The sequence below is a fragment of the Triticum aestivum genome, chromosome 2A (assembly GCF_018294505.1).
Source record: "Triticum aestivum cultivar Chinese Spring chromosome 2A, IWGSC CS RefSeq v2.1, whole genome shotgun sequence".
Lineage (NCBI taxonomy): Eukaryota > Viridiplantae > Streptophyta > Magnoliopsida > Poales > Poaceae > Triticum > Triticum aestivum.
Genome location: NC_057797.1, coordinates 138246237 through 138263644, shown reverse-complemented (window position 1 = coordinate 138263644; position 17408 = coordinate 138246237). Strand labels below are relative to the sequence as shown.

The window sequence follows — 17408 nt, the reverse complement described above, 5'->3', positions numbered from 1 at the left end:
GACGGCGGCGACGCGGTGGAGCGGGCGAGGGCTTGCTGACGATAGGGATGGAAGAGAATAGCCAATGTGCCATCGACTGGCGGGCCGACAAGAGGAGTAGGCGTGCGTCGCCCACGTCTGCTTTGTGTCCGTGCGACGCAAATAAGGCCTAAATTTGGGCCAGAAATAGGTCGGCAGGCAGACGATAAGCAGACGCTTGTCCGTCTGGGTCGACGCGTTGGGCCGACTTTTCTGCCCGCGACGATCCAAACACATACGCGCGGATGAAATGTGTGAGAGTGTTGGAGTTGCTCTTAGATGTCTAATTCATCAGCTAGGAGCCCGTTTAACCAAGCATCCCCTTAATCAGTTGCAGATGTAGACAGGGGTCACATCGTTTTCCCCAAAAAGAAGAGCTGGACAGCAAGTTCACTCCAACTTGCATCAACAACATGGCAACCGCAAAAAAAAGTAAAAAAAAATAACTCTACAGATACTTGACCCAGAAAATGAAATGGAACACATAAAAGGCGAGACCAAAAGAAACATGATAATGTGCACACAATCACAACGTTACCACTTAAAAAAAGAAAAGAAAACTATGTCCATGGCACATCGATTTGCAAAACCAGCTCCTCGGTGACGTTCAGCGTCGGGCGTTGTGATGCCCTTTCACTTGGCCCGGCTCCAGTCCTAGTGACGCAGCAGAGTTATCTACGGCTCTTTGTAATAACGTCGCGTTTTGGAAATACTCGCTCCGTTTCTAAATAAAGTCCTTACGGACAAAATGAGTGAATCATACTTTAAACCACGTCTATATGCATTCGCATGTGGCTTATATTAAAAAAATTTAAGAAAAGTTTATATTTAGAAACGGATGGATGGGGTACATGTCTAGAGAAAGTACCGGATTTTGGACGGAACTACATACGAATAAAACAAGTGAATCATACTCTAAACTACCTCTACATACATCCATGTGTAGCTCATATTAATAAAATCTCTAAAAAAACTTATATTTATGGACGGACGAGAAGGAGTATACGTTTAGAGGAAGTAATGGGTTTTGGGCGGTAATCGGCGCGCCGAGGTAGACGACAGGCGAGTGGGGGAGATAAGGATGAGGGCAGCCGCACGTGCCCTGCGGCTCGACAGATGGACCCAACTAAAATTTAATGGAAGCATCCATGCCAACAAACAGCAGAGTGTGATAAAGCCACTCGTAGAGCGGAGGCGCCACAGAGCAGAGCAGAGCGGAGGAGCAGAAGCAAAGGCAAGAAGAGAGAGGAGGGAGGGAGGCGCCGGAGGGGAAGCACGACCGCAGAGAATTCAGATCAGAGCGAAGGTTTATATCCCTCTCCCCTCCCTGACGCGGACGTCGTCGGCCCCTTCCTCTCGTCTGATATTTCAGTGATCTAGACGCTCTTGTATTTCTTTACGGATACGGAGGGAGTAGTAGTAATTTTATATGCGCCGAGAGAGAAAGAGAGGAAAAAAGAGGCCATCTTCTCCGTCTGTTCCATGCGTATGCGCGTACAGTAGGTTCGCCCCGCCCTCTCCTTTTATACCCCTCCTCTGTTTCGCTGCGGCTTTGGGTGGGAGGACGAGAAGAGAGCAGCAGCAGCAGCAGGAAGAGAGGAGCGGGGCCAAGCAAATGCGCAGCGCTGGTGAGTCCTTCGGATCCGGGCGCTACTAGGGTTCCTCCTCCTCCTCCTCCTTCTCCTCGGTGTTGGGCTGGTTCTTGATTTCCGGCGGAGATGGCTCGGAGCAGTGCCAGGCAGCGGCCATGGACCGTAATCCTCCCTGCTCTTCTCGAACGGATCGTGGCTCGAAATTCTCGAGCAGCCCTTAGAACGTCGCCGCTCGTAAAAACAAGGGCCGATTGGTCCGCTCCGCCGCAGCGGGGTTTTAGACGGGGTGCAGTGCAGTTGTGGAGCCGGAAGCTCGATTTGGAGACGAACTGTTGAATTACGGGTGGGTGGGGGATCAGTTCTTGATCTGGCCGCTTCCTTCCATCTGACGGGCAATGGCGTGGCGTCATCCGAGTTCCTTCTGGGTTTCTTTTTCCCAGCGGGATAAGGGCGGAACGGGCCAAAGGAAGCGGCGCCTTTTGTCAGTCTGGCATCCAGAGCGGGTTTCACTGCAGCGTTCCTGCCTTTTTCTTCTCTTTTCTTTCACTGGTGTGCTTTTGTTGCCACTCCACAGCAAGAATGCTTTGGAATCTTTGAGCTGGTCTCGGCTCGGATGGTGTCCGCTAAACCTTGCAGCTGCAGCTTCCCTTGCCAGTTCTTCTTCCCCAATGCTGTTTACAGAGTTGGGTTAAGCTTAGCGCTAGTAGAAGCCAGCGTGTTTTCTTTTAATGACCTGCTTCCTCGTTTGGAACTATTAGGTGTTCTAACTTTTTTTTTCTGGATCGGGTGTATATAGACGCGTTTTACCTGTGTTTGTTCACTCATTTTAGTCCGTAGGTAGTCCATATTGAAATATCCAAAACATCTTATAACTCGGAACGGAGGTACTCCAGTATTTATGTTCTCTAGACGAATGTTACTGACTGCGTGATACTCTTGTGTGTAATGCTGAGATTACTCATGCTGCTATGCCTTTTCTTATTTCAGATTAATATCGTTGGAAGTTCAGTTTTGGTAGTTAGTTTGGGAACCTTGGGCCACGTGTATTATTAGTTCACAAGAGATCATTTGCATCTCAATTTTGGATTTGGCGTTTTGGCCTGATGTTCATGTGCAGCAGTACGTTTTACTCAACCGTGGGTTGAGAGCGAGTTCCAGCTATTAACGCGCAATGGTGGAAATCCCTTCTTGCAAAATTTACCGGGAATGCCAAAGTAGAATGATTTAAAGCAATGGTAGATCTATCATGTCATGCGTATTAGCAAATTCAACTGGATTTTCTGTCACATCATATTATACAGCAAATCTATGCTTCCTCAGGTTGACGTGAAAGGCGTTTATGTTCCTTTTTTTTAGGTGTTTTGATGTTGTGTGCAAACTCTTTTCTTTAAAACTATTTCCTTCTGGTCAAGCTCTACAAACACAGTAGTAGTTCTCTAACCATTTCCCCTGCAAGTTGGCAATTTGTCCTGTTATGCTATCTGAAAGTCCAAACATAGCTTGTAGAAGGATGCCATATTAAAAAATGAACATGTTATCTACTTGCTTTTCCAGTTTCCTCGATTGTCACTCTTCTGTGTTCTAGAAGGTAGCCCCATGTTGTAATATTCTACTGCAGGGTTATTTTAGACATTTGAGGTTATGCATGATATTTCTAATTCTATAGTCAGTTAACATAAAAGTGACAAAATAGCCTTGCTAATGCATGTTTTAATATTGGTTGATGGAGGTTATCTTTCACTGCCAATTGTCAATTGTGACATCCCAGTTAATAAGGAAAGCGCTGCTATGATGGTGATATGCACTATATAGGATAACAGGGTGTATGGGATTAGGTGATGATATTGTATAGGATTGATCACGTGCCTCTGTTCACCATTTTGGCACCTTTCTGGCTGAAGCTGTTAGAGATTGTCTCTGTTTTTCAACATGAAACTATTAGGAACTTAAGAACTGTTTCCATGATTGAACTTTGAAGTTTTCTTAAGTTCTGATGTTCTGTACATGATATTTTGCAGGATAGATTTTATTTTGCTTTTCAAGATTTTGGTGCCTTGCTGAAAGCTAGATTATGTCACTATGTTGCAGTTTTCTTAAATTCTGATGTTCTGTGCACGAGTTGGATCACTTCTGCTGGACCTCCTTGTTGATAATATATTGATGCTTTTTGTGCAGGATTATTTGGTGTAGTAATAACTCGTTAGAGTTCTAGGCTGAAGCAAACAATGGAGAGGGAAATTGCTGCCTCATATGAGCCAAAACTGAACAGTGAAATAAGGATTTTTGAGAGTTCAGATGAGATATTAACAGATCTAGCTGAGTATATCTCCCAAGTTTCAGAAATCTCTGTTAAAGAAAGGGGATACTTCGCTATTGCCCTATCTGGAGGGCCCCTTGTCAGTTTTTTGAGGTAATGAATTTTCCTATTCTTTGTTAGCTAATATGCTATATTTGTTTCTGCGCAAGAAATTTCATTCAGTTCGGATTATTGCATCTGAAGTTTTTTTTTAATTTATGAAAAGCAAACTTTGTGAAGCGCCATACATCAAGACCCTGGATTGGTCTAAATGGTACATATTCTGGTCTGACGAACGTGCTGTAGCAAAGAACCATGCAGACAGTAACTATAAGTTAACAAAAGAAGGATTTCTATCAAAGGTATGTGGACTTTAGGAGAAATTTTGCTGTATAACCTAGAGCATATATTAGTTTCTGGATGTTTGTTGCCTGAGTTTCATTTTACATTGTGCTTATGAGATGATATTTATACCTTGCATGAGGTCCATCATACATAGTACTTTTCTTCAGTATATCAAGTCAAATAGCCAATAGCAGTTCCCAGTTGGGTCATTCAGGGTTTTCCTTTTCATTTTCATTTTCTGTACTGCATATGGTGTTAGGTTACAATTTGTGTATCAGCTATGAGGGAAAAGAGCTGAAGTGGGTATATTTGAAATTGTTACACTGTAGATATATCATTATTGGTGTCCACTGTTAGTAGGTTATCCTGCCTGTCAATCCAATTGATTGTACGATGGACCTGTGACTTCGTACTATTATTGTTCGCCGAATGTTCTGAGTATCTGGTGCTTGATAAATGTCCAACTTGTTGGACTTTTGAGAGTTAATTTGAGTAGTCAAAAGTGTAAGTGTTCACAAGAAGAATTCAGTAGTAAGGACCAACCGATGGGCTACAATAATATATTAATAATCCAATATTTCATGTTCTCTGTTACAATTAAAAAAAAGTTGAAAGAAAGACCAGGTTTAGAGTTGGAAAATATAACGCGCCTTGGCTCAGAGTTGTATTGCAGTCTCATGTCTTTTTTCTCATTTGGCATATAGTACATTTTACTTGCCTGAATACTGTTCGTTGTGCTTTCGTACTGGTATTTTAACATGGTGAAAGACACAAATATGCAAATATTATTATTATGTAAGTTAAGAATATCACCTTTCTGTAGATTCTGCATATTAGATACTGGTGGTTGTTCTGGTAGCTTGTGAGTCAGGTAGGCCATTTTGCTTTACCATTTCCTGTTAGTCTGCTATGTTCAGATTGTTCGGTGTCATTTGGCAACCATGGGAACCAGATTAAGACTTCCTAACAGCTACTTCAGTAGTTCCAACTTCCAACTACTCCTGCAACCCCCACCACCAACCACACCCTTCCCTATCTTCTCCAGTCTTTATTGTCGGACTAAGGAGCTTATCCAAATGAGTACTCTTGATTGAAACATGATGATTGCCTCTGGCACACCTGTCTTAAGTTGCACCAACCATATGATTTATGTAGTTGAAGGAGTTTGTTTTAAGGCAAAGTCTGGATACCATTTTCCCCTGCATGCCACTGCCCTTGCCATTTCATGTTACATGAGTAGATTCCATGATTTCACTTTATTTGGTTTATTATTATCCTGCACCAACGAGAAAAAATCGCTTGTTTTCACCAAGTTAACCATCTGTTGTGTCTAAATTTTTTCTAGGTACCTATTATGAGCGGCCATGTCTACTCCATAAACGACAGCGCCACGGTGGAGGACGCGGCGACGGACTACGAATTTGTCATCAGGCAGCTGGTGAAGATCCGCACTATAGGGGTCTCGGAGAGCACCGACTGCCCCAAGTTCGATCTCATCCTCCTCAGCATGGGCTCTGACGGCCACGTGGCGTCATTGTTCCCTAGCCACCAAGCCCTGGAGGTGAAGGACGACTGGGTGACCTACATCACGGACTCCCCGCAGCCTCCGCCCGAGAGAATCACCTTCACTCTCCCTGTGATAAACTCGGCGTCAAACATCGCGATCCTGGCGATGGGCGTCGACAAGGCGAACGCGGTGCATTCGGCCGTCTCTGACGGCGGCGACGGCCCAGACGCCCCTGCATCCCTGCCGGCCAGGATGGTCCAGCCAACGGACGGGAAGCTGGTGTGGTTCCTGGACAAGGAGGCCGCCTCATCGCTCGAGGCGCTGTCCGACGACGCCTACCAGCAGCAGCGTCGTGAGTGCTAGCTTAGTGAGAGCAAAGCGTAGATTCCTTTGCTGTGTAAAATGAAGTTGTGTAAGTACTTAGGTGGGTGGATCGTATGATGGAACAATGTTTGCTTGGTTCAACGCCTTTAGTCCTCTTCGTGTTGGTCCGACGGGTGGTTCGTTCCGGGAAACCGGAAGCGCCGTCGGTCTTGGCAGACGACGGAGATGGTTTTGTTGTGCGGCGTTGATGTTTATGCGGGCGTTGTGGCCTCAGAGTTGAGAACATTAAGACATGAATTGTGGCCAGTTTTTTATGGTGTTGTGAACTCCGTTCTGTCTAGCTAAGATCAGATTATTTTGCCGGCATGTGTTTTCTTGCGCGTAGCTGATCCTTGTCTGTTGTTTGAAGCGCTGCCTGGAACCCAGAGCTATAGATTCGTCCGGTTTTTACCCGATGTGGGTTCAGTGTTTTTCTTCCCTGATATTTCTTGTGATTTCTTGTGTTTGCGAGATGGAATTTGGTTCGACGTAATTTTGCTGAATTGCTGCCCAAAAGGTTCTGAAATTTCATTCTTGAAATAGGTGGCTGTACAAGCATGTGCATCGCCATTATCCGCACCGTTTTTTGGCCACTTTGCACACTTGTCCCATGTCAGCCTGGTTGAGATAATACAGGCAAAAAACCAACATCGGCATGTTGATTGGTTGCCTGCATACTCTTAAACACTTTGATGCAGCTATTTTTGTAGCCCGTCACTTGTCCATCGCATACTTCCCATAAACTGTAAACCCTCGGAACTCTCCCTCGTAACACCATATACCACTTGTCCTAATATGGCAGAAGAGCAAACAATTCAAGCAGCAACCAATGGAGCACACTAGACATGAAATATAAGTAAGCATGCATGATCATACAGCACAACAAGTTCTGCTTGAATTGTTTGCTCTTCTGCCATATTAGGACAAGTGGTATGTGGTGTTCCGAGGGTTTACAGTTTATGGGAAGCATGCGATGAACAAGTGGCGGGCTACAAAAATAGCTGCATCCGAGTGTTTAAGAGTATGCAGACAACCAATCAACATGCAGATGTTACTTTTTTATCTGTATTATCTCAATCAGGCTAACATGGGACAAGTATGCAAAATGGCAAAAAAAAAAAAAACTATGCAGATAGTGGCAATGCACATGCTTGTACAACCACCTATTTCAAGAATTTTCATAACCTTTTGGGCAGCAATTCACCAAAAATACATGGAACCAAATTCCATCTGACAAACACAAGAAATCACGAGAAATGTCACGGCAGAAAAACACAGAACCCACATCAAGTAAAACCAGACGAATCTATAGCCCTGGTTCTAGGTGGTGCTCCAAACAACGCAAAGGGATCGGCCACATACAAAGAAAAACATGCCTGCAGAAGAATCTAATATTTGCCAGATAGAATAGAGTTCACAATACCATAAAAACTGGCCACAATTCAGGTCTCAATGTTCTCGTCTCCGAGGCCATGACTCGCGCATAAACATCAATGCCGAACAAAACCATCTACGTCGTCCGCCAAAACTGACGGCCCTTCCGATTTCATGGAACGAACCATGCGTCGGACTATCACGGAGAGGACTAAAGGCGTCGAACCAAGCAAACCTTCTCCCATCATATGATCCACCCACCTAAGTACCTACACGCCTTCATTTTTCACAGCAAAGGAATCTCCGCTTTGTTCTCAGTTAGCTACTCCCTCCGTTCCAAATTACCCGTCTCAGAAATGAATGTATCCAGAGCTAAAATACATCTAGATACATCCATATCTGCGACAAGTAATTCGGAACGAAGGGAGTAGTACTCACGATGTTGTTGCTCGTAGGCATCGTCAGACAGCGCCTCGAGTGATGAGGCAGCCGCCTTGTGCAGAAATCACACCGGCTTCTCGTGCGTTGGCTGGACCGTCCTGGCAGGCAGGGGCACGGGGGCGTCTGGACCGTCGCTGCTGTCAGACACGGCCAAATGCACGGCGTTTGCCTTGCCGACGCCCGTCGCTTGGATCGCTATGTTTGATGTCGAGTTTGTTACAGGGAGGGTGAAGGTGATTCTCTCGGGTGGAGGCTACGGGGAGTCTGTGATGTAGGTGACCCAGTCGTCCTTCAGCTCCATGGCTTCGTGGTTAGGGAACAATGAGTCCACATGTCCGTCGGAGCCCGTGCTGAGGAGGACGAGATCAAACTTGGGGTAGTCGGTGCTATCTGAGACTCCTACGGTGCGGATCTTGACCAGATGCTTGATGACAAATTCGTAATCCGTCGCTGCGTCCTCCACCGTGGCGCTGTTCCCCGGCCCACACGGAGGCGCCACACAATGCATGCACACGGCGAGGCGATGGCGTGGCCACTGCGTCACGCGGCAGCCCTCGGCCCGATGATGCTCCTAGCGCGACCACGACTATCGGCCTCCGAATAAATTAAGGCGGCGCCACGACAGGCACAAAGGCGGGAACGGGGTTGCAGCTCCTCATCTCCCGGCCCTGGCGCGGCAACCCCGACGCGCGACGCATCCCGGCGGCGGCCAATGGCGGCTGCCTCCACACGCGGGAAAGGAAACAACGTCGACAAAACGGCGGATCAACAAGATGAAGAAGACACGCAACCGCTGCGCCCGCCGAAGTTGTCTCACCATGCTCCTAGTGCTTCGAACCGCTGCGAAACAAGCAACACCCTCAGGAGGGGAAGCGATAGCGACATTGTTGCTGCCCGGGCAAGTCCCGGGGTTTCCCCCGATACGCCGAGGGAGTTGGGTGGGCGTAAAAACCGACGCTCTTCACGAAGGGATGATGGCTCTCACCCCACCCTCAGACGTTTCAAAGCCCTCCCTCCCACACACACCATCAACCAGCATGCGCCACCATGGCCTTACTACCAGAAACTTGACTTTTCCTGTGAGTGGCTTAATTTTCCTGTGAGGCCCGAAGCTCCCCACAGGAATTCGAATATTCCTGGCGGGCAAAATTTGACCCTCACGAGAATAACCTATTTTATGTAGGTACTTCCATGCTTCCTCTCAGGAAAATATGCTTTCCTGTGAGTTGTACAGCCCACGGGAAAATGTTTTAGGCCCAGCCCGCCATTACACAACAGCGAAATGCCCACTTCTCCTCTCCTCGTCTCGTCTCTCTACCTCCATGGCCGCCGCCTCCACCCCAGCCGCACTCCTCCATCTCCCTGGCCAGATGGACCCGCCGCCCTCCTCCACAAATAACTCGTTCTAGCGCCGCCCGCCTCCGACCTCCACTACCGCCCGTATCTCATCTCGTCCACATGCGTCCGCCACGCCCACCCGTCTCCCGTGTCCCGTCCTGACATCCTCTACCGCCGTTCTGCCTTCACTAGCGTCCGCCGCCGCATCCCACCTCCCTCGGCTCACACCCTCCACCGCACTCTAATAGGGTCGTCCGCTACGCGTTGCCGGCGCCTCGTGCTTCCTACTGCAGATCTGGGGAGTCTCTGGTCGCAAATCCAGCAAGCCGCCGCCTCCTCTTCCGATGTGACCTCCTCCTCCTTTTCTCCAAGACCGTGGTAAGTCTCAACTAGGATCTTGAGTTGTTCACCCACGCAAAAAAAAAAAGATTCTGAAGTTGTTCATACAAATTATGTATAAGAATAATGGTCTCGGGACAACAGGATCTCGATTTTCTTTTTTCTTGGTTAAGCGACCGAAAGATTTTGCCATATGAGTGACAAATAAGCGCCATTTGCATTTGTTTGTAGTGTGTTGATTTATTCAGTTTTCATTTTCAATAAAGAGCTTTCTTCTTTCTCCTATCTAGAAAATTTTAGGAGCTACTTTTAGGTGTGCTATTAGCACTTCCATTTGTTGATGTCATTGAAAAACTGGAAAATGTTCTTCTCCATATAATTTGTTCCGTTACTTACTATGTGCTTTCAGGAACTCTCTGAGAATTAAGAAACTCTCTTGGTCGCTCGGAACTCTGCACCTCTTCTCTACCGTACAGCTTCTCCATAGTGAGAGAAACCTTAAGATCCAAGTGAAGAAAAGAAAGGTACATGCTTTCTGAACTGATTTCTCGCATACTAATGTCAGTGCTAGTGTTTATATTGGCTTGATAGTGTATTGTATTTGACCCAGGCTTATGCAACAACATGTAGCTTGGTCACTTGCTTTTTCTGTGTTCTTTCTCCTATTGCATCAATGAATAGCAGGCAATTTTTCTCGGTTCACTGGTGATGAGGTCTGGATATTTTCTCAATGTTGGGTATGTGCATTTGATCATGACTTCATGATTGAATTACAGTTTAATGTCCTGTTCTATGTTAATCCTATTATGTTTACAGTCAGGAGTTATTTGTATATACTATTGGCACATCGGATCTAATATCCAGACATAATCATGCAGGATGACCGCCTCACTTCACTACACTAGATTCCATTGCAAAGCTGATGGTAACTCAATTGGTAATGGTATCATATCCCAAAGTACCAAATGTTCATGGTAATGATAAATATGCTTTACTATAATCTATGCGAAATTCAAATAAATATACTTTGCTGTATAATCCATGATAAAATGCATTCTTGGCAGATGCTTTTTGAGGATCTCACTACAATTTATCTTTAGTGGCTGCAACATGCTTTCACTTATAACTATCTGTTTGCACTTGTAGGAATATACTTTGGACCTGAGAAGCAGTGGCGGAGCTACGTTGTAGCTTACAGGGGCCATGGCACCCCCAGCCTTGACAAAGAATAGGAAGGAAATTTTTTAAGGGATGCTTGGATTAGAAAAAGTATACACTTTGGCCCCCCCAAACATGTAGTATTTCTGTTTGGCCCCCCTGAAGATCCTGCCTAGCTCCGTCAGTGCTGAGAAGGCCACCATAATAAACACATATGCTGTGATGAAATCTGGTATGAAAGACCTCGACGAAAGTGGCAATAATGGTGCAATCAGTAGCCAGAAAGCACAAAAGCGCCTTGTATGTTTCATCTCTTTCCCCTTTTTTGTGTTAGCTTGTACATCCTATGCTTGCTGATTCTCTGATTGCTAGTGAAACTTTACTTCTTGTTGAATGCCTACTTCTAGTGAAACTTATTGCTAGTAAAACCTCTTGCTTGCGAATTGCCTAGGAACCTTGCATCTGTCCACCTATGTTTTTAAGGCGTCGCCTAAGCGTCGCCTAGTCGTCGCCTAGGCGTCAAGGCGCCCCAGGATGGCAAGGCGTCTACCCCGCCTTAGACAGACATGAAGTGTACGGCTGTGGCTGCCCTAGTTCTGGCTGCTCCTGGGGCTTGGAGATGACGGCCCCGCTGTCTCCCGGCACCATGAAGAGGAGGGAGGACTGGGGGCTCCTGGGGCTTGCTGCTGTGAGGGAGAAGGGTGGGGCCATGAAGAGGAGAGGGGACTGGAGGAGGGAGGGAGGAAAGGGTGTGGCTTCGTGGCGGCTGTGGTGGGAAAGAAGGGAAGGAGATAGTGGAATTAGGTCACGGGGGTGTATATGGCCACTAGATGGGCTTTTGGGTCACTGGGAGGTGCATAAGTAGTGGCCCATCTCTCAGCCATTGCTCTTTTTCTAGTATTAATATGTGCAGACCTATTGATGACTCTTTTCCTGCAATGTTTAAGGCGTCGCCTTGCCTCGCCTTACCGCCTCGCCTTGGCACTTAGGCGTCAGAGCGGCCCTCCTCCGCCTTATGACGCTTTACTGCCTTAAAAACATAGCTGTCCACACAATATTCTACTGTAACCTTTTGCTCGTCCCTTTGGTACTTAGGCAAGTTTGATGTGACTATCATTTATAGCATCCTTTCTTGAAGTTCTGATTAGCTAGAGCTTGTCTTGTTGGTTCAAGCTAGAAGTATTTCTAGTTGTTTCTTTTGTATGAACATGTATCAGCGTGCTAAGTAAGTTGCAGATCTGTTTTTCCTTTTTATATCATGGTTAGGAATTTGTAATTCTTTTGCGGTAAGTTATCCTTTTAATTTAGTCGTTTTTCAGCAAGCTCAGCCATGTTTCTTTTCTGCTGATAGTACACCTTGTATATCTTACTATGTTTCTTGGTGTATGTGATTATGAGATCTTACGAATTTTAGATAATGATTTATGAAACCTGGAGCACAACAGAAGGCAGAGATGTAAACAGAACTAAGTGCACCTTGCTACTATTGGAATTAATTGTAATATTGCAAATCTGGTTACTTTGGAAGCAAGACCTGATAGCTTCATAAACCTGTTATAAAATGGTTGGAGATTACTGAAATAGCTTCAAATCATGTGTTCTTATGTGCCTGTTCTCATTAATGTTGTGTATGACTTTGTAGGTAAACACGGATTCATCTCATGTTAGTTCAGAGGATGGCCCTATCGACCATGATGTCAACCATTGCAACAATGACAGCGGCAATGAGGAGGAGAACATTGGTGGTAACGATAACAATTGTGGCTTCAATCCTGATGGTGTCTCCTGAGGAGGATCTCACTAGTCACTTGCATGGCAATTGATGATTAATGGTCTTTATGGTATTTTGGATATGTGTGTAGTAGTACCATATGCTCCGGGCCAAACTTAGCAGCTTATCCTTTTGTTGCATTCACTTTTCTAAAGTGATGTCCTCATTAACCTAGGAGGCTTTCTATCCATGTAGTTTGATATCACTGCAGTGTTTTGTGCACTGTGATGGATATGATAATTAGAGTGGTGGTGGCCAGTATGTATGTAGCACTGTTGTATGCAACTCTTGGTCAAGTCTATATATGGACTCAACTTTATGTGACGTCTATAGATTGTTTTTTTGGATGCTTGGTTGCCATTGATATATGATATGGACAATTTTCTTAGTATCTATTTACCAGAAATTATACTGATTAAATGCATGGTTAATCGCAATAAATGAAATATTGTTTTCCTGGTGTCTTTTTCCTGACAGGAACCATCACAATAAGCTGATTTCTAAACCTGACGGATCTAAGTTTTTCCTGGGCATGGCCGACAGGAAAAACCGCCAGGAAAATAATTCCTGTTGGTTTACCGTCAGCCATTTGTTCATTTCCTTGTCGTTTTATTCCTGACGGACCGACAGCGCCGTTTTCCTGTGGGTTGTTGGTCGTGGGGAAAAGAACGGTTTCTGGTAGTGCGCCGACGCTGTCTCACCGAAGCTTATATGCAATGCTTGAAAAAAGGGACTTATATGCAATGCTTGAAAAAAAGGGACTTATATGCAATGCTTGAAAAAAAGGGACGCACCTTTGCTGGAAACCAGAAGCAGCAGAAGCATACCGGGCCCGCAGGTCCGACCAAGCCTCGGAGGGGCCTGTGAAGCCCCGCCACCGCAATGCAGGAGGACCGAACCGGCCCGCCTATAACCCAGATGGGGCCCAAGGGCCCAGATCTAGGTCGGGGGCGACGCGTCGGACCAACTCACCGGCGGCCACCACGGAACCGGCCCGCCTATAACCCAGATGGGGCCCAAGGGCCCAGATTTGGGTCGGGGGCGACGCGTCGGACCAGCTCACCGGCGGCCACCACCGAACCGGCCCGCCTATAACCCAGATGGGGCCCAAGGGCCTAGATCTGGGCCGGGGGCGACGTGTTGGACCAGCTCACCGGGGGCCACTACCGAATCGGCCCGCCTATAACCCAGATGGGGCCAAGGGCCCAGATCTGGGCCGGGGGCGACGCGCCGGACCAGCTCACCGGCAGCCACTACCGAACCGAACCGGTCCGCCTATAACCCAGATGGGGCCCAAGGGCCCAGATCTGGGTCAGGGGCGACGCGTCGGACCAGCTCACCGGCGGCCACTACCTCGCCGCCAAGGGGCAGCACCACCGCGGACTAGCAACCCGGGGATCGCCGGACCGCCTGCCGTCCAAGTAGCACCGCCATCCAGACTCACCCTCGAGTGGGAGGCCAGGACACGCGGGGAAGGGAGATCCCGACGCCGCCGACACCGCCCGGGCAGCGACAGGGAGGGGCGGGGGGGAGGATGGACGCTAGGGGCATGGCGAGCAGCGTCGCCTCGGTCGCCGCTTGCGGCGCAGGGAGGGGGAGGAAGGGGTCGAGAAGGGGGCGAAGGGGCTGGCCGCGACGGCGGACTCCGGCCGCGGCAGCGGAGGCTACGTGCTGGATGGGGGAGCCGGCGGCGGCGCTAGGAACCCTAGATGTGAGTTGTTTCCTTTTATGTGCGGTTGTGTTGTTGGTGCCCCAGTTGCTATATTAATATAGCGGGGTGCGGGGCGCAAGCCTGTTTCGGCCTCCACACGCGGAAGGGTTCTCCATTAACGTAAGAACATTATTCCATTCGTAACTTTGCTTTATCACTTTGACATATTTCCAGTTTAGCCCTCAAATATTACTTTAACATGAATCGTGCCACTAAAAAAGAATCTGGCTCACACCCGAAGTGTTCTCCCTCCTCCTTATCAGCTACTCCCTCTATAAGCAAATACTCCCTCCTTTCCTAAATATAAGTCTTTTTCTTTTTAGAGATTTCAATATGCACTACATATGGCTCTAAAAAGACTTATATTTAGAAACGACATTTTAGATCACTACCTAATGATCTAAAACCATTATATTTGTTTATAAGAGTATTATTTTGCATGTTCATCCAATACCACTAATACAATGGGCCAATGATCTGCATGTTAAGAATATAATAATAATTCAATGAAAGTATCCACATAACACCAACACTCACGCTTACAATTCCCCAATACTGGCAAAACATAACTGCCACCGCCACCCACTACACTTGCGATTGCCCAATTCCCCAATAGTGGAAAAACATAAGATCATATAATCAACGACATGGCCCAGGAATAACAAATCCATATAATGAATAGATTCCACGTTGAAGAGTAACTGATGGTTCTGGAAAATATCTCATGTAATAAAAATCATTTTTACTAGTAGTACAAAAATATTTCCTTTAGAGAACACTGAATGTCACTTGGAACTCGGTAACCAGCAGCAGGAGAAATTCAGAAATAATTACTGCTATAGAATTGAATACTTAACGAACTAATTACATCAGGATGCAAAGAGATTCGGTGGCGCGACTTCACTGCCATCGTACAGGTTTGAACTTGGTGTTCATCGTACAGGTTTGAACTCAGCACACGGAAGCAACACTCTATCCCTGGGGCTACAAGTTAAGCAACAGTAATTTGTCGACCGTAGAGCGGAACAATTCGCTTGTACAAGCTGCATAAGGAGAGTTGTTTATGAAGAGCGAGATTACAGTTACAGAGAACAATAGATTTCAATATTTCAGTCACTTGCCTCAACTTACCCAGCATATCCTTCAGCCTTCACAAACTTACGGAGCCCATCAGATAAACCTCTTGCAAAGGCAAGTTGTGTCTGAACACGGACCTTCACAACCTCCATGGCTCCATAGAGCAGAGGGCAACATCGGCGATAGCCTCAGCTGAAGCAGAACCAGCCAGATAGATCAAAGTCTTGTGCAATACTGAAGAAATCCTTTGCCCCTTTGCTCTTTCAGGAAAACACCAAATCCGGAAGTGATGCTCTTACAATTGGCTGGGTCAATCTAACAAAATAGGCAAGCGATATTTTCATTACTAGCTGGTTTCACAACAATGATAACACATAGCAGACCAACCGAGTGCGGTTACAAATCATGCAAAAAAAAAATGGATGCCATATTTTGTTGGCACTTGGTTGGCAGAAACGACTACTTATGTAATAAATTTAAAGAATTACATGGACTAACTCTGGATGTTTGCAGAAGCCAGTCTGCAGTATCCTGTCCAACCAAATAGGAATATTCAATAGCAATTAACTAACATAACATCTGTGGAGGATTGGTTGAGCCAGCCCCTCATCCCGTCAATCGATTAGAGTGAAGAATAACTGGGTCACTAATAGAGTTTCTATATATATAATTGATCTTCTATTATTCTCAGGCAACAAGGGACGAGGATACTGCAGCTTCCTCTCCTAACCACTTCTACTGTGCCTCATAGAAATAGCTTTTCTTCACTGATGTGATTTGGATTTTTGCTCTATGCAGCCATTTCCTGTGATTAAGTTCAGAAGATGGCGACAGCGGTTGGTCAAATTAGTTAATTAATTTATTTCATATATATGCTTTGAAAAAAAACTATGTTCATAAATCATGCTGTATGAGCTTAGGATGCACCCAGTCATTATTCATTAGAATCAAGTAGTTTGTTTGTTCAGCAATCTAGCTGGAGGCATCAGATTTTACTTTTTGGACTGTAGGTTACGTTGCTGGTGACACCACTCAGTTGGTCCATTGTTGTTGCTGTATTGTGAATCTAGGTGTTTGGGGTAAATGAATTTCTTTATGTTGCGGAGCTGAAAAGGCACTTTGATAGTTTGGCACTGGCAGTAGCCATGCAATGGGTCAAGGAGAGATTGTATTTAAAACTTTGATAGTTTTGACGAAGTGTGAAATACTGAATCTGCAAGGTGTTTTACTGTGGTTGCAGCTTTTAATGGTTATCTTGCAGGTGATGTAGCAACTATAAACAAGGAAATAACATGTACCTGTGTGGCGGTTGTTTTCTCTGTTCATCAGCCTCTGCTGCGGTTGAGGTACATTCTTTTTTTTTGACTGTACACAGTAGGGAAAATCCCTGAAAGGCCCCAAAGGGGCAGGTCTTACAGGCTTGAGGTAAGCCAACAGAACAAAAATAGAACCTAAAATAAAATAAAATAAAAGCTATCTAAAAAGGCCAAACAGAGAGAAGTAAAAGAAAAGAAAAGAAAAACCAAGAAAATTACAATACAGAGTCCAGCCATGATTGATACAAAGTGGAGTACTTCTTCATTCTTAATTTTAACAAATTGAGCTCCATGAAGTAGGTGTCCTTTCATCTTTGAAATGAAGGGGGGATTTGGGAATATCCTGTTGTTTCTAGTTATCCAGATGGCCCAAGAAGCCAAAATAATAATGTCCATAGCAAAAGGCAAGGCCAGACTCTGCTTCATATCTTCAATGGTCTGTAAGACTGACAGAGCTACATTTTTGTTGGGGCAAACAAAGTTCCAACAAAAAGCAGCAAAAGGGCATCCCCAGAATAGGTGTAAGGTTTCTTCCTGTTGACAATCCATCACAACACAGTTGTATGTGTCCAAATGAAATGTTTTTCTTCTGAGTAGGTTAAGCACCATCCAGAAAAAACTTTGTGCTTGCGTTGACATGATGTGTTCCAAACCCACTGGAAGTGAGGTGGTACAATTTTAACTCCAATCATGCAGGTATATGCTTTTGAAGAAGAGAAATTAGCAGACCCCCATAAATAGCTCCAGGTGTCATTACAATCC

At 45.8% G+C, this 17408-nt stretch overlaps 1 protein-coding gene and 1 pseudogene across 2 annotated transcripts; one reads left to right on the top strand and one right to left on the bottom strand.

Moving 5' to 3' along the window:
- The first annotated feature begins 1134 nt into the window (after positions 1-1134).
- Positions 1135-6408, top strand: LOC123188007 (probable 6-phosphogluconolactonase 2). 2 transcript variants are annotated; one of them, XM_044600036.1, is made up of 4 exons: positions 1135-1324; positions 3786-4020; positions 4133-4268; positions 5597-6408. In XM_044600036.1, exons 2-4 carry the CDS (start codon positions 3836-3838, stop codon positions 6119-6121), a joined length of 846 nt encoding a protein of 281 aa, XP_044455971.1. In that variant the 5' UTR covers positions 1135-1324; positions 3786-3835; the 3' UTR covers positions 6122-6408. The 2 variants fall into 2 exon arrangements, with proteins under 2 accessions (XP_044455971.1, XP_044455970.1); XM_044600035.1 differs by lacking the exon at positions 1135-1324 and adding an exon at positions 1410-1646.
- Positions 6409-6734: 326 nt separating this feature from the next.
- Positions 6735-8444, bottom strand: LOC123191589 (probable 6-phosphogluconolactonase 2; annotated as a pseudogene).
- Between the last annotated feature and the right edge of the window lie 8964 nt (positions 8445-17408).